This window comes from Lampetra planeri, chromosome 5 (genome assembly GCF_965212315.1).
Source record: "Lampetra planeri chromosome 5, kcLamPlan1.2.h2, whole genome shotgun sequence".
Classification (NCBI taxonomy): Eukaryota; Metazoa; Chordata; class Hyperoartia; order Petromyzontiformes; family Petromyzontidae; genus Lampetra; species Lampetra planeri.
The window spans coordinates 2975322-2996229 of NC_136111.1; the positions used below are offsets into that span (position 1 = coordinate 2975322).

Consider the following 20908-nt stretch of genomic DNA (forward strand, 5'->3'; position numbering starts at 1 on the left):
ATGGCTTTAGAAGGCCTGGACTGGGTTGGCATCGAGTGATTCGGGGAGGTTTACATTGGCTTGGGGTGGTCTGTATAGTGGGAGCCAGTAATCTGTCAGCTAGATGATCTTCTTGGTTCTTTCGGTAAAGTCACGTAGAAGGGAAGTAATAAAATAATAAAAATAAAATTACTTCCTAAAATTATTTTATTACTTCCCTTCTACGTGACTTTACCGAAAGAACCAAGAAAATGAATCCCTGCAGTCACGAAAGCTTTAAACCAGCTAGATGATGTATGCCTTGCCACCATACATGTGCTCTGCCCTAGTGTGTGCTGCCTATTGACGTGCACATGGTTTACGGGCATCTACCTGTGTGCACGTGGATATAATGCACACGCGCGCAGTGGAGTATGCACACAGTTACTCATGCGCTGCGTGTGTTGGTGAGTGTAGGTGTTAGTCTGTGACGCGGCAATGGGTTCCCATGCCGCGATGTTTAGGATACAATGTTACGGTCCAAGCAACTCGGGGTTCAACTTCTAGTACAGGACACTGGCGAACTTTACTTGGGCTTCCCCTCGGGTCAACTTGGCCTGAACTGATTACCTAGTGCAGCAAGTGAACATCGATCGGCAAAGAAAAGACCAAAGTGGTCAAGGCTGCATATTGCTTGCTTCACTGCCCTGGCCTTAATGAGCATTCTCTAACAGCGCTTGTCCAAACAGTATCACCTGGGCCAAAAAGGGCACTGTGATTGATGCGAGTGCACGTGTCATGAGCACGTGTCATGAGCACATGTGTGCATGACGAGTGTATGCATGCACGTGTACGTCGTGTGTGCGTGTGTGCGTGCAGCTCATAACTCATCGTGCCGCATGAGAGCCTCCCCAAAGTCTGTGGCCTGGCTGCCCACAAACAGGTCGTACTTAGCTATAATCTCCTCCCTCGTCAGATTCCCATCCTGTAAATAGACAAAACGCCCATCAGCAACACGAACAGCATAACATCAATCGTCAACGCAATGGCATCGACGCTGCAAGCCCATCCCCCAACAGTTTTCACTTCAATGTGTATGTAAATTAAAAAAAACAGCCCCTGTAAAAAAAATGTTTTACATTGACACCTGCATTGACTCACGTTTCACTAGAATGCACAGATGAGGCAAGTTTCCAGAAGAGATTTTTGCATTTTAGATTTAACTTTCATTCAACTGCACGTCAAGTTAAGAACCATTACAGAACTACAGACAACTGCCAAGATAGCATTTCCCCCGGTCCCCCTCTCCGCACCGCCCTTCGTCCCACCTGGTCATCGTCGCACTCATGGATGAGGTGCTTGGACTCGGCCTCGGCCTGGTCGTAGTCGTCGGGCAGGATCCAGGCGGCCACCTCGTCATGCCCCATCAGCCCGTCGCCATCCGTATCGCGGAGTTCCGCAAACTGCTTCCGCTCCGATTCCACCCACTCGGAGTCGCCCTCCTCGCTCTCCTCGCTGTACATGTCTCCTGGACGCGCGCGCGCACGCAAACACGTTCTGCGTTAGGCGTGGGTAAGCCGAGGAGAGGTGGGTAAGGGAGGGACACAAGCGGGGGCACGTGATACTTGTGAGTAAACATACTGGACCCGAGACGGGCGCATGCAGCAGCACCTGCTGGGCCAGTGAAGGCCACGTGTAGCTACGTATACTACACCCGAGAGGGAGAGATGTGTACGTGCTGCATTAGGGAGGACGCATGCACGTGGGCGTTCTGGCGCTAGCGAGGGGCACGTGCTAGGTTAAGGAGGCGCTCATACTCCTGCATGTGTTGGGTTAGGAAGGGACAATCTCAGATGCATGTGCTGGCTTAGGGAGGAACGTGAATACAGATGCTGCGTTCGGGAACGACTTGTGCAGTTGCACGTGGTCTGCATTCTGGTACACACAAGTGTATTCTCTACGACAGGGCAATGCGTCCACACTGTGGGTCCATGTGCCATGGGTTTAGAAAACATGTGATCTGCAGGTGTGTACGTGCGTGTACAAGCACTGGCTGAGCGTAGATGTGCAAGTGGATGCGCCGGTTTATGAATGTGTGTGGGGTTGTCAAGGACACAGCGGTGTCTGTGCGTGTTGTCTTGCATCCCTCACCTATGTACTCATCCACGTTGATGAAGCCGTCGCCGTTTTTATCAATGTCTTCAATAGTTTCCTGAAATCAGAATCCAGGCTTCGTGTTAACGAGCTGTACGTTGCCAAGAGGACCTCGGAAATTATAAGCACCCCGTTTTATTTGTCCCGGATAGCCTCAATGAATTGAATCTCAAGACTCTTATTCATCAGGGTCCTGGCATTGGGATGTTTGGCCAATTCCATATTAAGGAGTGGTTTTTTTGTACATTGGGAGGCAATTAGAGCATCTTCAGAAAACCAATACACACGAGGAGACAAGACACAAAACAAAGGTTTACACAGATGGGCTCAAATGATCCGATTGCTGTACTGGCACTTCCTGGCAAGCGGGTTTGCAACTTTCACGAACCTGCACGAGTCACCGACCCTTGCATCAGAAGTGCTAGATCACGAATAGGGATTCGCCAACCAGTTCAGGCACAAGTTTCCAGGTGTATTCCTCCAGTATAAATAAATATTCTGATTCTGTCTGCCTGTGATTTTTAAGTTTCGCTGTATTGTGTGCGGATCTTTCTAAGCGTCCATGCACAGTGCGTTGATTGATGTCTGCAGGTGTGTCGGTGATGTCTGATGGTATTACTTTCAAGCTGGTGTTTGCGAGTTTGCGGAGAATGCTAGTGTTGATGTGTGGTAAGCGTCTCTATTGTGTGAGCCAGTCTATTTAGAGATGCGACCCAACAAACACATATATTGTTAAGTACTGCGGGGGTGTGTCTGACAAGTGTCTGCATCCAATATACTGTCAGCTGTATCACCAAGGCATTCTAGTGATATCGCTCTCATACTACCTCAAAGTAAAATTATAGATATTGCTTTACATCAACACAGCTGTAGGAAGAAGAAGACCAAAGCACACTATGGATGCATGTCTGATTATGGTTTTCAAGTCCATGAATGAAGCTTTGAACATCTGTCAAAAAGCCTGTAAAACAGCCTGGATATGTAATCCATCTACAATATATTTGTTTTTTGGGCTGCGTCTTCCTTTAAATATTTGTACATTTGTGCTCGTAAAGTGTCCATGCGGTGGGTGGGTGCTGGTGAGCGTCAATATCAGCCGCCGTGTTCCATTGTGTCGGCATCCATGAATACTTTCAAATGGCGCAGTGTTTGCTGCAGCTTAGGCTAAATATAGGCAGCGTTGATGGCGAGCACCACTGTAGCGTGCGCTTGAGTGCACATGTTCAACGTCCGCTGGAGTTGTTGGGGGTGGTGGGAGCATCACGAGGGCGCTGGCGAGTGCGAGCGTCCGGTGCAGGTTCGCACCGTGACGACGAGGTTGCGCATGTGCGGGTGCTCCTCGGGGTGCAGGAAGGCCGCGTACTCGTTGCGTGATGCCCGCCCATCCCCGTCCACGTCCGCTGCCTGGAAGCGGCGCTCGTCCCGGAGAACCATCGCCCGGTACCCGTCCGGGTCCTCGGGGTCCTCCTCTACATCACCACCAACGAATTGCAAAATAATCGATTGTTACGAACAAGATTCGTTGCAAGAATCATTTGCATAAGAATACATTTGAAATTACGCATGCCTATTTACTACAAATGCAATGTGCTTAACATTGACTGAACTGGGCTTTTATAGAACAATAATAATTGCCCCCTACTAGCAGACTGTTTGTAATCAGGCCAAGTTCTGGGTCACCTTGCGCCCACAGAAACAGCTGTCACTGACTGTGGGTGCCTTTTCAAGCACTACGAGACGCCCTGGCCTATAGGAGGGCGCAATTTCAAAAACTCATCATGATTATTACCATCATGCCACTAACAGATGGACCAAGTATGTTCGTGGCATATATGCAAACACAGTTTCACACGAACCGTTAGGTTAATGCGTGGGTATATAACAATAATAATGGAGAATTTGTAAAGCACAAAGTTTTCATTCATTCTCAGAGAGAGAGAACGATTCAGAGGCACAGGAAATCACAAATAGTAAAGCTTTGTTGTCCAATGTCGGTGCGAACGAAGTTCAACATATATACGTAACTTGCTGACCCACCCCTATTGGCCATCTGTGAATAAGAGCTTCATAGCTCATCGGATTCCTCCAGGATAAATAAAGATTCTGATCAAGATGATGATTTATTCTGGGATGTTTCGCCAAACTCCATTAATGAGTGTTTATACATGCATGCGTGCGCGGGCATGTGTGCGGACCGGCGAGGTAGCTGTAGGTGGCATTCTTGTACTCGGCCCAGTTGACGTAGCCGTCACCGTCCAGGTCGTGGCTGCTCCACTGCCGCTCCGCCTCCTCCAGCACCCAGCGCCGCTGCGAGTGGCGGATCCACTCGGTGAGCTCCGTCTCCGTCACCAGCCCGTCCCCGTTCTCGTCGATGCGCGTCACAATCATCCTGGGATACGGTCGGCACGGGTCATATGCCACACGCGCGGGTGATGCAATTCGTAGGCAGTTAAGATGAATGTGCAGAACTGAAAACAATTCATGGGCTGCAACCTATCTTTCCCATCATCATCCTCCTCTACTCTATTCCACTCCATGACAGCATCCGACACCTCCTGTTAAATCTACCAGTCCACCACCTCTCAATGGAAGGTTGCTTCTCTTGTCTGCAACTCCCTCTCCCTAGCAGTGTGCGCTGCCAACGCATTCTGCCTGTTCAATCCTTCCTCTTTTGCTTCGCCGATGAGTGAATGCCTCTCTCAATCACACAGATTGTGGCAAGATGAAGATGCCTAATGCAGCCGCAAACACCAAACTGTGGATCATGGTAACTTCACACTGCCCCAAATATCCATTTGAAGGTGGTGAATTGCAGATACACTGCCTCAAAGCAATTGAAAACGCTAAATCACTTACAAATAAATCTCCAATGATTGCACTTCACTGGCCACACAAAAGAAGCGAGTGAACTGTGTTCAGTTCTTACCACGGATGTCTTGATTGTGACCTGGCACGTAACTCAGATCTCCCGCCAGCGTCCTAGCTCGGTCCCCTTCCCAAGTACAACGAGTCTGGCAATGTGACCACATTCATTACCTGCATTCTACAGCCCAGCTGCACAGTACTCTAAGACCCACTGCCATAGCCACCTGCCGTTCCCCACGGGCGCTCACCCCAAACGCTCCTTGCTCTCCTCGGGGCTCAGCTGGTCGAAGGTTCTCGCCTCCTCGGCCCCCAGAAACGCCTCGTGGTCGAACTCGTGATCGTGATCGTCGTCGTGAACGTGCTCGCTCAGCGGCCGCTCGTGCACGCGCGACGACCGCCTCTCGTCCCCGGTCGCGGCCGCCAACACCGCTGTGATCAACGTCGCCATCGCCAGGGTCCGAACCATAGCTGCCGAACGCAGGCAGCCGGGGAGAGCCATCGCCGAAAGAGCTTCTGGTGCACGCAAGCACGCATACATACACACACACACGTTAGTAGAAGTGTGTGCTGAAAGTGTGCGTCAAAACCCTGGCTGGGAGTCGACTCAGCCACCATTCGTCATCCTCAGCCCTCGTCTTTTCACCGATGAAGCTCCCAACCCTCACAATCCATCTCCTGCACACGAATTGTTTGCATTGCTCCATCTCTGTGCTGGTCACCCTCCCAGGGCACGGTCACCCCTTCGACCGTCATTCCATCAGCAGTCTCGTCCACTGGCTCCGATTCGTATGTTCCTTGGTCCACTTTTCAGTGTTCGTTCCACTTGCCCGACTAGTGGCAATGTTTTCCCCCCACGTCACAGCTGGGAAAGTCGGTTCATCAGGCCCAATGGTATGCCGAACACTACCCGAACAGTGAACATCGTCTACATATTACACACCACCTACACTTTAGCTTAAGTCATGAAAACACTAATTTGAAACACACACGCGTTAGGTTACAACGTCATATTACGGCACAGAATATTTCAGATGATAAGACGCTCCGGAAAGTGAGACACACTCAAAAGTTGTGCCCGATGTTAATGAAGTGACAACTCTGGTCACACACACACGCCAGATTATAAGACACACTACCAACTTTAGCTTTAAAATATGGAGGGTAAGTGCCACTAATAAATTAATTATCTATTCTATTTAGGATGTAAATAGCGACCTTTCCAGGGCGAAGGGAAATTGATGCCCATTGCAATACGCTAGAGACAACTCGTCAGCAAATTCCATAGAGCTCCGCATGCAGCTTCTAGAGTCAGACTCTTGACCCCCGTTGACAGCTCTGGGGTCAGTGGTGGTAATTCCGCGTTCCTATGGCGGAGACGAGTGACCAACAGAACAAAGGAAAAGATCCCCCCTACAGTCTTAACAGACTGTTGGGGCAAGTGACTGTTAGTGAGCAGCGCCTATGAAGGCCGGCACGGCACACGAGTGGGGGTGAGTGTCCAGCACACGCCCGGCCGCCTTTGTCTCCCCATTGGCGATGTTTACTACACACCGCACCAGGTACTCATTTGAGACCGGGTCGACCTAGGGGAGTCCCAGTACAGGTTCAGATAAATCGTAACCGGTGTTGGTGGCCGTGAGCGGGAATCGAACTCGGGGGGTTCGCCGGGTTGTGAGCGCAGCGTGGCGCTAACCGCTGCGCCACCGCTCCCCCGCCACTGAACACCCACAAATAGACGTGTAACGATTCGATTCCGCCAACACCTACACGAATCGAATCGTGCCCGCCAGGCCGTGTCGAGGTTGGTTCATGAACGGCTTAGGGCGGCAACAACAGATGTTTACACATTCGTCCCACTACACCATAATCAACAACGTCCCTCGCACTCCCGTCACGCGATGCGACCAGCGCGCCGCGAGGTGAGAGTTACCGAAGCGAGAATCGATTCACGAAAATTTCGTTCGCCGCCGGATGGGAGGGGGGGGGAATCAATCGTCACGAGCGTATCGGGAGCGGAATTTAAAACAGGAGCGCCGTCTTCTCGAAACAGCGACGTGGCGCGACGTGGCGGCCGCTAGCCGTCTGTACGACGCGAACGAGTGGCTGAGCGAAGACCGGGGAGACGGGGGGGGGGGCCATCAAAGAGCCGCGCGTCCCCCAGCCGCCCACAGCGGCCGCACGGAGCCGCAAACTCACCCAGCCGAGCCGCGAAGAGACCAGGCCGGGGATGGCGTGACGTCACCGCGGCACGAGCCGGGCGGGGAGGGGCGGGGAGGCACGTGGACCAATGGGGAGCGCTAAGTGAGGAAGAGGACACGCCCCCTGCCAAACTCCACCCCTCCTCCACCCCGCCGCGCTGTGTCGCTCCTATTGGTGGCTCGGTGCCACGTGTCGTCCGCGGGGGGGGGGGGTATATAAGGGAGTTCACCGGGCGACCTCTGGCAGTAGCCGGGCTTCTGGTGCAATGATAGTGGGGCAGGTCATCGGTGGTCACGTGGAAGTTGGGATCGTCTAATGACACGGACAATTTAATTGGTCTCTCGGCTCATGGAGGACCTCGCCACGGTTACAGACCGGGCACGATCCTGTAGCATGATGTTACATTCTGTATTCATGGCAGAAGACAAGAAGTCTGGAGTAATGTTCTGGGAATTTATTGACACGCCGCATCCGTTGAGCATTAGCTTGTCCTCGTGTTACTGCGGTGATATATCGGGTGTAACATATTATAGATTGGCAGACCTTGAACTCTAGTGGTTAATGCCTTATGCTGTACATCCCCACTCAAAGCCAGCCGAGCAGCATACTGGAAATGAAAGTGGCAGCATGGCTGCATGCATAATAGGCTAATTCATGTGGGGAATCTATCGCTGCTTGCGTCTGCGGCGTTTTCCGTGACTTTATCGGCAAATAGTTCACGGACAAGTTTTATCGAGCAGCTCTACGAATCGTCGTCCATAATCTACTGCTGCTTGAAGGCCTCCCCAAGGAGTTTTGTTGGTACATTTGCGTGTAGCTTCATATAAAAGTGCTACAGCCCTACAATTCTTTGCTCATGCTATCAATGGAAATGTCTCCACTAGGGAGTTCTAGACAGCCCCAGACAGCCCCTCTGCAGAGTAATTGGCCTACACTTCCACAACGAAATAAAAAACCCACACTTTCTCGCAAACATGATCAGCCAATAAACTAAATGTAGTGTGTCCATTTACACCGCTGAGTGAAGAGGCAAGGGGAATTAAGAAACATGGCTCATTGTTTGGCGTTCGGAAAAGGATTTTATGAGGGTGGTAATATCACAAATGGAAACAGACACTGCTAGGGTTACACACAAGAGATGCAGGATAAACATTATGGGACGTGACTGATGCGATATGTTAACAGTGCAACTAAATATTTTTTCACATTATAACATTCTCATGCTTCCTACAATGGCATCTGGTGTTGTCGACCTGTCCATTGGTGTGATGTATGACAAGATGTCGTGTGTGTTACGATGCCTATGTGCGGTGGTGCAGCATGTGGTGGTTCGCGCAAGATAATGTTTGGTCGGATGAATAGCAGGTGTGCACGAGTTGCTTCTTTGATCAAGTGCTTTCTGGGCACGAGTTGGAGGATCACATACATTTGTGAAACACTAAATCTTCTGGGCAGGCTGGCTGTCATATGGCCATCAGATGGTAATATGGCAAAGTAGGCTTGTGAACTCATCTGTGTAGACTTTTGGATGTTAACCCCCCTTCCATGTGTGGGTTTTCTCCCACATGGACAGCACTCCTGAAAGAGGAATTGGCCTAAAATGCCAAAGTAGAGTCCTCTTGAAAAATGTTATAATTAATTACAACATAAAATGGGGCAGGAGAGACCTGGACATTGGGGCTCACTGATTATTCAGCTGCATAAATGTGGTTGAGAGCCATTAGCCGTGCACACAGTCAGATGTTGGGTAGCATATGTGTGGTGCGAGTGGTGGCGTGTGCGTGCGATCAGACTTGGTGACGAGAAGCGATGTTGTGTGTACGTGGCATGAGAGGTGAAGTGTTTGCATAATCAGACATTGGGCGTCACGAGCCCATATTTGGTTGCGACTGCGAGCTGGGCCTGTGCTGCGTGGCACAGGGACAGCAGGTGTGCCATCTCCATCTCAGACTTGGACAGCGTCACTGCCTCCTCGAACAGCTGCACTGCACGTGTCAGGTTACCCCTGCGCCCACAGAACAAAGCATCACCCACCATGCACTGTTTCCAAAACATCATGCCAATACACAAAACCATCAACAACACACCACACCATCATCACCACTACCAACCCATCATACCAACACACTGCAACATGACCAATGTAAACATAAAAAAACAAGCATACCAATCACCGAAACGCGTAAAAAAATCACATTACATCGCCCCAACTCATCAAACACACACCACACCACGATCATCAAAACATCACAACATAACATCACAATAAACAATGACCTACCAAAAACACCACATACACTAAGTTAACATGTTACACAATCACACCGGCATAATTCAAGGGAGATGTCAAATTAACATCAGAGCATGTCCATTGATGACACGGGGACTGGTGCATTCCCTCACCTCTGAACCTCAATCGTGCCGAGGGTCTCGTAGGCAAAATCGCACTTGGGGTCGATCTGAATGGCGCGGGAGATGAGACGCACGCCCGCATCCAGATCTTGCCTCCACTGCAACTGCAGGAGTCTGAAGCACAATCACAACCACATCCAGTCACCACCACTGCCACGCAATATAATACCACGTCTACCAGCACAGCCATTCACAACTGAAAATTAAACTGTAAATTAAAGTGAAACTAAATACAACAGGATGTTGTGATGTATTTTAGCGTGCTTGGCGATGTGTGTATTGTGTGGTATGTGCCGATGCGATCGATATGTGTTGTAGAATGTATGACGCGACTACATTATCATGTGCGGTGCATCATGAGGTGTTTTGAGGTGTGTGATGAGGTACGGTAAGGTGTGCGCACCCCTTGTGCACGTAAGTGGTGGCGTTGTTCGGTTCCAGCTGAATGCAGGAGTCGTACATCTCGTCAGCACGATCAAACATTTGCTGATCCGTGAGGGCCTGGAGATCACATAACGAATCATGTTATCACACAAGCAAACACCACCACAGGCAAACAAGTATCATCACAATACCACCACGCATTAGATTACGCATGAGATGTCATCACGTTTACACCGCGATAGCACACCATAGCAAGTCAACACTCATCACCACGAACCATTGCGTATAAGAGGTGGAAGCAACGAGTAACTTATTAACGGGTGGCTATTGAAAGCACACCTTTTGATTCCAATAGGCCCGCGAAGATGAAACCTTGAATACAATAGGCTATATATTGACGCGCGCCTTCACCAATCGACCCGAGGCGAGGCCCAACACAGGTGCAGATTCTACTTGCCACTCACGTCATCTGCCGCCAGGGATCCAATCCAGGTCACCGTGTTCGCATCGCAGTGCGGTAATCATACTGCCACCACAACTTTGGCGCACACACTTTTCACACACACGCACTTTGCATGCTCGTGGAAGCACTGCCCCATGCGGACACACACACACCTGTGCGTAGAGCGCGTACGCCTCGGCACAGCGGGGGCAGTCGCGGATGAGTTTGTCGAATGCCTTCATGGATGCTTGGATCTCCGAGGGACTGGAGTGGGACAGTGCTGCCCGGTACTGCGCCAGCACAGCGCACGGACAGTGGCATGAGAGCAATGTAGCAAAGACAAAGATCCCCCCTATAGCCTTAACAGACTTGCACTTAACAGAAGTGCTGTTTGCGAGCACCTATGAAGGGGCTGAGTGGCCAGCATCACACCCGGCCACCTTTGTCCCCCGAGTTGTGATGTTTACACACAGCACCAGGTACTAATTTGAGGCCGAATTGACCTCGGGGAGGCCTAGGACCGATTCAAATATTCGTCACCGATGTTGACCATGAGCGGAAATCAAACTCGGGTTGCCAGTGTGGTACAATGGTGTTCAGAGGGGAGATTGTGAATGTGCAAGTTGAGCATCTGGAGCTGTTAAGTGAGCTGTAGTGATGAAGAGCATGTTGAATGTGGAGCTGGTGGGTGTTTGGTGAGTGAGATACAGTGGTGATCAATGTGTTGACCGAATGTGATGGTGATGAATGAGGTGAGTGCGGACCTGGTGAGTGTGGTTGTGGTGGACAGTGGCGGTGGTAGCGAGCATAGTGTAATCGTGGTGAGTGTGGTGAGTGGCGAGCGTGGTAATGAGTGAGGTGCGCACCTGAGCGAAGCAACGCTGGGCGCGTGCGAGGGGAAAGTCCTGCTTGAGCCGTACGCACTCCTCAAAGTCAGACATCGCCTCGTCCACGCGGTCCAGCAGGATGTGCAGCTACAACAAACACACCCCGTCGCATCACCCCACACCACGTCACTCTCAAGTCACACCTCCCCACACCACACCTATGTCACGGTGACTCACACCAAGTCACGATCATTTAAAAGCATTCTTTTCATATTCATCACGAAACTTCAAGCTCTTGCCAGGCAGCCTGAGACACACACACAAACTAGGTGTGTAACAACAAGATAAGAGCTGTTTATGTTCTGGTTGAATCTTCCTTTATCTTTACAATTCTTACCATATTCTCGAGATATAAGATGCTTTTTTCTCGTGTATTTTAAAGCAACATTTGGTGGGTGGATGTTATAATCCAGTAGGTGTGTGTGTGTGGGTACCAGACCATATGTGTAAAACTATATTGACATGGGCACAAGTTTGTGTTGCATCTTACTTTCTGGACGGTCTTATAATCCGAACAATACAGTAATTTGTGAGATAGGCCACCACGACTGCCACTACAGACGTGATAGTAGTGGTGCCGTGGGGCTGTCACCTGTCCGCGGTGGTGGTGCACGTCGGCGTTGTTGGGGTCGAGCTCCAGGGCACGGGCAAAGTCCTGCACGGAGCGCGCCACATCCTGCGACTGCATGTGCATGCTACCGCGCTTGATGAGGGCGTTCACGCGCACCTGCGAACAACGTACGTCAGATTCATAACACGCACCACGCTCACGGACGTGAAAGCAAGGGGACTCACAGAAACAGTGGCAACGAGTCTCCGAGATGTAAAGAGAACAGAGAACAAAATATCCAAACATACGAGCGGGTCAACACACAGCATACAACACAGCGTTGTGTAGTGCTCTAAGCTACATGAAAAAGGCCACAAACTGAAAAGGCCAGTGGTTGGAATGTAAACGTGCCGTGAAAATGGCCCATTACCCAAAACTTCACCTGTTATATTTTTTTAAATATTAATTGCACGGTGTTATTGTTGGAATAAAGAGCTTACAGGCAGAGTACACTAGCCTACCAAACTATCTCTACTCCTAACTATAACTACCCAACCAGCCATGAGCACTAGCCTGGCCACTGACCAACCTTAGTAGCCAACTAGTTACTATTAGTATGAGCTCTTTCAATAATCATAACTCTCCTCTGACCCGAGATCTGGAGCTCAGTCAGGTCCCATTAAAAAATGTGTTCACTTTTCAGGTTTGGTGTTCACAGCGCCTAAACAAGCACAGTGAGTGATACAGTAACAGAGGTGCAATATGCTTGAATAAACAAACACACAAAGCCACATCGAGTGAGCAACCATGGATGCACTAACACAAGGAACTGACATTGACACACAACAACGGGAGGCACCACCACCTTAACTGGCACGGCCTCGCTGTCGATGAGCTGGTCGAGGTCGACCTGTGCGGCCACCGCGCTGCCCGACAGCAGCTGGAAGGTGGCGCGCAGCAGCTGCGCCCTGGGCCCCCAAGGGCCCTCGCCGGAGCCGTCGCCCAGCTCCTCGTCGCAGAGCGCGATGACGCACGTGTAATCGCCGGCACGCACGCGTTCGCAGGCCCGCTCGTACGCGGAGCTGCACTCAAGCACACGCGCAGGAGCAAAGATAAAGATCCCCCGTATAGCCTTAACAGACTAAAAAACTTAACTAAACGATTTTTATTTTACCAGGTAAGGCCCACTGAGCTATATAGCTCAGAGGCGACCTGGCCACAAATGCGATACATTTCCACGTGGCTCATCACATGGAAATGTATAGCAGCAGCCAAATACTCCAAACTCATGTTTCTAAATGTGGAGGGAAAAATGGAGGACTCAGAGAGAAAGCCACACGACCACGGAGAGAACATGCAAACTCCAAATATACAGGCCTCAAGGTTGGGATCGAATCCACGCCTCCTGTATATGAGGCGAGGTAGTAAACATCAAGCCACCATGGCGTCCTGTTGAGGCAAGTGCTGTGAGCGCATGTACACGCACACGCGTACTGCACACATGAAACCACCCAAACGCACGCAAGAACACACTAGAGCAGCCTCCAATCATCACCAGGTGATTGTGTCACTCTAACCCTTGGGTATTGAAGCAACAATGAGACGTGACCCAGGCTTAATGATGGATCATAGAAAACACCCTGTAATATTGGTTTTGTATAGCAAACTAGATGGTAACCATACCAACACTCCATTGTACTCATTTGGATTTTGCTGATTTGTCAATGCCCAATGCCCTTTTGAGGTTTAAAGCATTGCTTCGTTGAACTTAGTCATTGAATAGCAAGTGTCCTCAGGTGTCCAGCAGTATTGTTCACAAATGTGCTATACAGAGGCTAACCCTGACGGGTGCCAGCCTGCTGAGAATACGCCCATCTGCAGATCTTCTCATGCCACTGAGATGCACCTGTTGTATGACCAAAGCCACTGGTTTTTCCGCCTCTATGCAGATGGAGAGGATGCATAAGTGTGTAGCATCTTGTCAGCGCAGCAACCAAGACAGGAATTGATCATTCTTGTCAGTTATGGATGAATCCATAGACCCCTGAACCTTCAAAGCCACCCCATCAATTGATTCCACACTAATAACATTAACTTCACAAACTTTAAGCGTAAGATCGCATTACATGTACAAAAGCTCTCAGCCTTATCCAGACCACCAGCTCGAAAGAACCGAACACGTAGTTGTTTTGTTGTTTAGGCCAATTACTCGAATAGTTGAGAAAATCTGGCTCTCCAAATGGGTAGCAGTGAACCAAAGACACAACTGTTGACTGGTTTTGTCCCGATTAGGCCTCATCAGTACAGTCATCAATGTTTGAGTTGGTGGTTTAATTAACAAAAAAGACACACATTCAGTTATTTTGAACAGGGTGGTCTGGATAAGGCTCAGCGCTTTTATACATGCAATTCACACACACGCACGTGTGTTGTGTGCATGTTGTTAAGTCAGTTGAAGGCAGTCGCCCTTTAACGGAGGGCAGAGGAGCGACGTTTACATCAATGAGCGGAGCGCCGGGCGGCTAAACTACCTACAGCAAGTTGGCATAGTTGGGGGCACAGCTGGTACATCTGCCAATCATCTGTCAGTCAGTCTACCCATGACACCGGGGTCTGTCCCGTGACCTCCTGTCAGCAAGCCTTCGACACTTCACATGGTCTCAAAGTGCACCTGGCCTGACACAAGCGCCGTGGTGATGTCACTGCCGCTTAGTATCGAATGGCGGGTGTTGTTGTTAAATATATTTGTTTTCAGCCTGCAATAAAGTTTCCGTTGCGATGGGATTTTCTCATCATACTGGCTGCAGGGCACACCGGACATCACACCAGCCAACCTGGGAGCGCCATCTTGGATGGGGTTTGTGCCATCGGTCTCGGAGATGAGGGTGGGGTCCTCGTTGAAGGAATTGAAGTAGGATTGCACGAACTGGGCTGAAGGAAACACTGGCTCACGGTCCTGCACAGTGAAAAATAATAATAATTGCATAATACCGTCAAGTGTCACCATACCCTCATCATAACATCACGTGTCATAAAACCATTATGGTTCGAATACACACATCACAACACACAACATTATATAGGACACTGCATTACACGCCATAAGCAACACTTTATACGCACTGTGTAATACATTTCAAACCATGCACAATTACCCACACTGATGTATTACACACGAGCAGAGCCCTCACAATACCAAGTGGAACCCTGTGTAGACAAAGGGCCCTAAAGACAGGGAGGTAGAGAGACACACAAAGACACAGAGACAAACACGTGAAGCAAGATGAACACGGAAACACACAAAAGAGGAATAGACACGCACACAAAAAACAGGGAGAGATATACAAAAGCAGACAAGGCTAAATACTCGAAAATAACTTTGCGTTCTTTAAATGTGAACGTGCACCATGCATACATAAAAATAGCACTGCACAAGAGGCACATCATGTCATGACACACATTATGTTCCATTATACAAAATAGTGGAGTTGTCTAGTGTGAGATAGTGTCATAATTCTGGGTGCTGTGGTACCCCACAATGTTTAATGATGTCGAAGATTCCTCACACAAGGTGGTGTGCCCTACAGGGAACACCACAAAATGGTACTGTGTATTTGTGGGTGATGCGCTAGTGCTGTGTGTTGGTGGGTAGTACGCTAGTGCTGTGTGTTGGTGGGTAGTGCGCTGATGCTGTGTGTTGGTGGGTAGTGCGCTAGTATAGTGTGTTGGTGGGTAGTGCGCTAGTGCTGTGTGTTGGTGGGTAGTGCGCTAGTGCTGTGTGTTGGTGGGTAGTGCGCTGATGCTGTGTGTTGGGGGTAATGCGCTGGTGACGTGTGTTAGTGGGTAGTGCGCTAGTGCTGTGTGTTGGTGGGTAGTGCGCTAGTGCAGTGTGTTGGTGGGTAGTGCGCTAGTGCAGTGTGTTGGTGGGTAGTGCGCTAGTGCTGTGTGTTGGTGGGTAGTGCGCTAGTGCAGTGTGTTGGTGGGTAGTGCGCTAGTGCAGTGTGTAGGTGGGTAGTGTGCTAGTGCTGTGTGTTGGTGGGTAGTGCGCTAGTACTGTGTGTAGGTGAGTAGTGCGCTAGTATAGTGTGTTGGTGGGTAGTGCGCTGGTGCTGTGTGTTGGGGGTAGTGCGCTGGTGCAGTGTGTAGGTGGGTAGTGCGCTAGTGACGTGTGTTGGTGGGTAGTGCGCTAGTGATGTGTGTAGATGGGTAGTGCGCTGGTGACGTGTGTAGGTGGGTAGTGCGCTGGTGACGTGTGTAGGTGGGTAGTGCGCTAGTGCTGTGTGTAGGTGGGTAGTGCGCTAGTGCTGTGTGTAGGTGGGTAGTGCGCTGGTGCTGTGTGTTGGGGGTAGTGCGCTAGTGCAGTGTGTTGGTGGGTAGTGCGCTGGTGCAGTGTGTTGGGGGTAGTGCGCTAGTACAGTGTGTAGGTGGGTAGTGCGCTAGTGACGTGTGTTGGTGGGTAGTGCGCTGGTGCAGTGTGTTGGTGGGTAGTGCGCTGGTGCCGGGTTGTACCTTGTATCGCTCACGTGCCCGTTCGCGGCCCAGCTCCTTAAGAACGCGATCAGCAATGAGCATGGACTGCTGATTCTGAAATCCCTCCAGGATGCACACTGCTGTGATATCTGCCAAACCAAACCACATTAAACTACACCAATCCGTACCACAAACCAGTCATGTTTCACACCACAACATAGGAAAATCACAACTCTACGATTTTACAGAAAAAGGTATGTGAACGATGTAATTCTTCACCCCCGGTGATTCGAAGAACGGTCACAATCTAGGGGTAACGATTTAATTAAATAATCGATTCTTCGCAATTTTTTTTATTTCTTTTCACATTTATTTAGTCCCATTTGTCCAGTTCTGACTATTTCATCAGCCTAATTGTACCATAAAAGTATACTTTGCTGAAACGAGAAATCAGTTATTCTCACGCAATTTTAAGCATGTATTAAGGGCGCGTGTAGTGTAAGCCTGTGGTGCATATGGTGTGTATCTTGCATGCATTTGCCTTTGTAAAACAGTGAGGAGCTTAAGTTATCAGCCAGTTATCCCAGTCAGTTAACCATTACATCTGTCACGTGACCTTCTGTCAGCGAACATTCCAACGCTTCATGTGGCCTCAAAGTGACCATGCCATTCTCTTAGTGGTGAATGCCAACTGTTGGGATGTCTATGCGTGTACTGTGTGTTGTGTATCTATGTATGTATGTTGAACTTCTTTCACACCATACGTAGCCAACCATGCTAATCGGGGGTACAGGAGAAGAACAAACCAAGTACAAAAAGCAGTTCTAAAGAAATGAGTTTTCTATCTAGATTTAAAAGTGCATAGCTCCAGTGGTTTCCGAATATCGGAAGGAAGCGCGTTCCAGACGGCCGCAGAAGCGCATCTGAAAGCACGCGATGCAGTGACCTTCGATGGCTAGCCAAAAACCACTGTGAGGATGACCGGAGTTTGCGTGATGGTTTATGATCCTTGACGGGATTACCATGGTATTGTGGTTCATTTGTGGCAAGTTTGTGTGTAATGAGTGCAACATTGTTGTGTGTGTTGTGTATACATCTCACATGGTGTGTGTGTGTGTATGGTGTACCCTCCAGGCAGAGGGCGTGCCTGCCGGCCTGCTCGTGCACGCGTGCTCGCCGGTGCAGGGCCTTCACGTAACGTGGGTGCAGCTCCAGCGCACGGTCACAGTCAGACAGCACGGCGTCCCAGTCTCCCTGAGAAACAATCAGAATCTTTATTTAGACTGGAGGAATGTGATGAGCTATAAAGCACTTTTTCACAAATGTCCAGTTGGGATGGGTCAGAAAGTTACAACAACAAACAATACCAAAAACACGATAGGAGTGCAATGTATAGGAAATAAGCAAACCACAAATTTAAAAAAAATTTATTTTACCAAGTGACCTGCCCACAAATGATAGCTCAACAAAGTATCTCATCATGTGGAAATTTATAGCAGCCAAATCTAAATAATCAAAACAACATTCCTCAGTAACACTCCCTCACGAACAGAAACGTCAAATTAAGAAACTGAATTGGTGGTGGTGCACTAACATGAAAGGATTTTGTCAATACTAATCCATTTTAATGTAAATAAATATTTGGCTCATTCTTCAGACATGAGAGTAGTACAAGTGGAAGTGTCGGTGACGTAGCCCCACCATCTGTTGCAGGGCGGCCGCGCGGTTCTGGTGAAAGGTTGCGAGCTCCTCTTTGGTGGCACCTACACCCAGGGTGATGGCCTGGCTGTAGCATTGAACAGCGTCCGCAAAGCGCCCAGCCTTGAACAGTCGGTTCCCACGATTCTTGGCGGCATGTGCCTTTTCCAGCGGGGTCTGCTGCAAAGATAAATATCCTCTGTGTAACCTACGTAGTCTGTTTGGGACATGCGTTGTTATCGAGTGTGGCCAACACCAGGCCCAGGCAGTCATTGTCTCACCAGTGATTATGTGTACGCACCTTACCAGGTACTCATATGGTCGTGTTCATATATTTCCCATTGACGCTAGCCTCGGTCGGAAATTGGATTCGTTGGTTGCTCAACACGGGTCCTTGTCACCCCACTTCAAATTCACTCCCATTCCCCTGAAGTCGCTGTGTGGCAATGCCACACAGGCCAACAGCTGAAGAAGCGACATTTTCCCCCAGAACTCGCTTGGTGCATGTGCACCCATAAATGTTACTGTAGGAACAATGACCGAGCCGGTTTAGAAGGGTTTGCGCAGAATCAGTTCACTCTCTCCTGTGGTGGTGGCCAAGTGGCACACAGCACAATTTGTGAAGGTGTCCCTATCAACAGAGGTGGTGCGTCTCGGCAGAACCTCACCTGGTTAAAAAAAAAGCATACTACAAACACATCGCATAGCAGACATCGGTGGGGAGGCATTTGGTGTTGCAGTAGCAACATGCGTTCAATCCACCTTCTCCATGGGATTAAGTGAATTCGCTCGCTTTGTGGAGCCAGAAACCCTGATCTCTGCTGCCCAGCGTCACGCGGCTCCATCCAACATCCCACGTTTGAGTGCGGCCAATGCGAGAGATTGAATAGTGGCGGCGTGAGGGCCAGCTGTGGTAAGAGGAAATGGCTGTGGGGTTGTGCTCAAGGCGAATAAGAGTGGCGTAGGGGTAAGCGTTTGAGTTGACCTTGTGGTTGAATTAAAATAAATTACCGCTGTGGCAGCGATGCACAAGCACGATATAAAACTCAACCACGATATAAAACTCAACCAACGTCTTCATTAGCACTGCTTTATAATATCAAGTATCAAACAGGACTAACGCCGAACGCGATACTCTGTATTCTCATTCCGAAGGTCGGAGTACCGAGACGATGTTAATCTTCTAGCTAACGCGCTTACCCTCCCGCCTAATGCATACATCTCGCGCCTAATGAATTTATCTTGAGCGCAGTGAATCTCGAGGCTAATTCCGGACAATCGCTCAAACACCCGCGTGACACGCCGTCTGTGTTTGACCTTACAGGCCATTCCTGAGTCCCAAGGCTCGTCTCACTGTCTGTCACCCTGCATCGCATCTCACGCCTGTCACACTCCACCAGGTCTCACGCCTGTCACACTGCAGCGCGTCTCACGCCTGACACTCCACCGGCTCTCACGCCTGTCACCCTGCAGCCCGTCGTCTCACGCCTGACACCCTGCAGCCCGTCTCACGCCTGTCATCCTGCACCCGTCTCACGCCTGACACTCTAAACCCGTCTCACGCCTGACACCCTGCAGCCCATCCTCTCACGCCTGTCACCCTGCACCAAGTCTCACGCCTGTCACTCTGCAGCCCGTCCTCTCACGCCTCGCCTCGCCATCCCGACACCACCGTCTCCCTCCTCACCTCATCGCCGCCCTTGCCCGCCTCGCCCTCGCTCTCCTTGGCCTCGCTGCCCCCCTTGCCGCTGGGCAGCGAGGGCGGCCCGGGCGGACTGGCGCTGCCCTCGGGCTCGCGCCTCTTGCCGAGCGCGCGTCGCCGCCACACGAAGTACGCGGCCGCCCCGACCACGAGCAGCGGCGCGCCGACCGCCAGCGCGGCGCGCCAGTTCCAGGCGTGCCCGGGGCCCGAGGCGGACAGCGGCACGGGGTTCGGGGGGTGAGGCGCGGGCACCAGGGACACCGCGGGGCCCGCGGGGACCGCCACAGCCAGCACGGGCATGGAGGCCGCCATGCTGAGAGCGAGGGGGGGGAGGGGCCGGGGCCGCGGTGCGTGATGGGAGCGCGGGGGGGGGAGGGGCGGAGAGGGAGAGGGGCGGGGAGGGAGGGGGGCGTTGTCATGGCGACCACGTTTCTGGGAGGGGGCGTTGTCATGGCGACCACGTTTCTGGGAGGGGGCGTTGTCACGGCGACCACGTTTCTGGGATGGCTCGACAAGGGGCCTTGTTTTTGTTGTTGGGTTTCATGGCGTCAATAATTATTCAAGGTGGATGGCCCTCCTTATTCTTTATTGCAAAGCTTATTTACTCACGCAAAAAAAGCCTCGGCGAGTCTCGTGACGGTCTTTTATGAGGGTCCTGCCAAGTTCTCGCAGTAGGGGGCGATGATGTTTTGTATATTCCCATTGAGGTGACATTTCATATTTGGCAAATTTGACCCATGAGACCGGCATATAATGGGCTTAATGGCCTCTTGTGAACGACATGTTTCATTTGAACGGTGAACCTCGAACAAGCGGCGAACAATGGAGACGTGTAATGGAATGGCAGCCATGGGAGGAACAATTGGCAAGATATCCTCCGTGAAGATTAAGTTATGAGATTAGCTCATGTGTGGGGAGCGAGATGGCCTGTGGCTTCGTTGGACCGTGGGGAGTGGTAACGAAGTGGTGATCGCTTCATCCAGCAACGGATAGAACATGGCTGACGGGTCCTTTAGAACTGACACAATGAGCATTATTCTCCTCGGAGACATGGATTTATTAAACATTTCAGTTACATTGTGAAACATTTTAGATTTGCTACCAGTGCAAAAAATATATATACGAACCTTTTTTCTCACCTTTGTGAAAGGCATATTTTTCCAACCAATTTGTTTAAAACATTGTAA

The 20908-nt window shown here is 50.3% G+C and overlaps 2 protein-coding genes across 4 annotated transcripts; both read right to left on the reverse strand.

Moving 5' to 3' along the window:
* Positions 1-314: 314 nt before the first annotated feature.
* Positions 315-7237, reverse strand: LOC144718666 (calumenin-B-like). Of its 2 annotated transcripts, none has more exons than XM_078594094.1 (7): positions 7174-7237; positions 5226-5490; positions 4308-4501; positions 3418-3581; positions 2110-2170; positions 1287-1486; positions 315-943 (listed from the first exon to the last, which is right to left on the reverse strand). In XM_078594094.1, the coding sequence occupies exons 2-7, from the start codon at positions 5474-5476 to the stop codon at positions 839-841; spliced, it is 975 nt and encodes a 324-aa protein (XP_078450220.1). In that variant the 5' UTR covers positions 5477-5490; positions 7174-7237; the 3' UTR covers positions 315-838. The 2 variants fall into 2 exon arrangements, with proteins under 2 accessions (XP_078450220.1, XP_078450221.1); XM_078594095.1 differs by lacking the exon at positions 7174-7237 and adding an exon at positions 6908-7042.
* A 998-nt stretch (positions 7238-8235) lies between these two features.
* On the reverse strand, positions 8236-20072 carry LOC144718665 (mitochondrial import receptor subunit TOM70-like). Of its 2 annotated transcripts, none has more exons than XM_078594093.1 (12): positions 19707-20072; positions 18023-18196; positions 17449-17575; positions 16361-16470; positions 14686-14807; positions 12717-12933; positions 11894-12028; positions 11281-11388; positions 10588-10704; positions 9992-10089; positions 9580-9702; positions 8236-9181 (listed from the first exon to the last, which is right to left on the reverse strand). In XM_078594093.1, the coding sequence occupies exons 1-12, from the start codon at positions 20031-20033 to the stop codon at positions 9028-9030; spliced, it is 1812 nt and encodes a 603-aa protein (XP_078450219.1). In that variant the 5' UTR covers positions 20034-20072; the 3' UTR covers positions 8236-9027. The 2 variants fall into 2 exon arrangements, with proteins under 2 accessions (XP_078450219.1, XP_078450218.1); XM_078594092.1 differs by having other exon boundaries at positions 18023-18199.
* Between the last annotated feature and the right edge of the window lie 836 nt (positions 20073-20908).

Bases quoted from the DNA above. Each gene is read 5' to 3' on its own strand.
- LOC144718666 (XM_078594094.1), bottom strand. From the start codon at position 5,476: ATGGCTCTCCCCGGCTGCCTGCGTTCGGCAGCTATGGTTCGGACCCTG. The intron at 3,582-4,307 runs GTCCGCACACAT...GTGGTGATGTAG, and splicing joins CACCTACAGCTACCTCGCCG to AGGAGGACCCCGAGGACCCG. The intron at 2,171-3,417 runs GTGCGAACCTGC...TTCTGATTTCAG, and splicing joins TGCGCAACCTCGTCGTCACG to GAAACTATTGAAGACATTGA.
- LOC144718665 (XM_078594092.1), bottom strand. From the start codon at position 20,033: ATGGCGGCCTCCATGCCCGTGCTGGCTGTGGCGGTCCCCGCGGGCCCC. The intron at 17,576-18,022 runs GTGGGGCTACGT...ATTGTTTCTCAG, and splicing joins CGGCCGCCCTGCAACAGATG to GGAGACTGGGACGCCGTGCT. The intron at 10,090-10,587 runs GTGTGTGTGTGT...TGTGATCTCCAG, and splicing joins CGTACGCGCTCTACGCACAG to GCCCTCACGGATCAGCAAAT.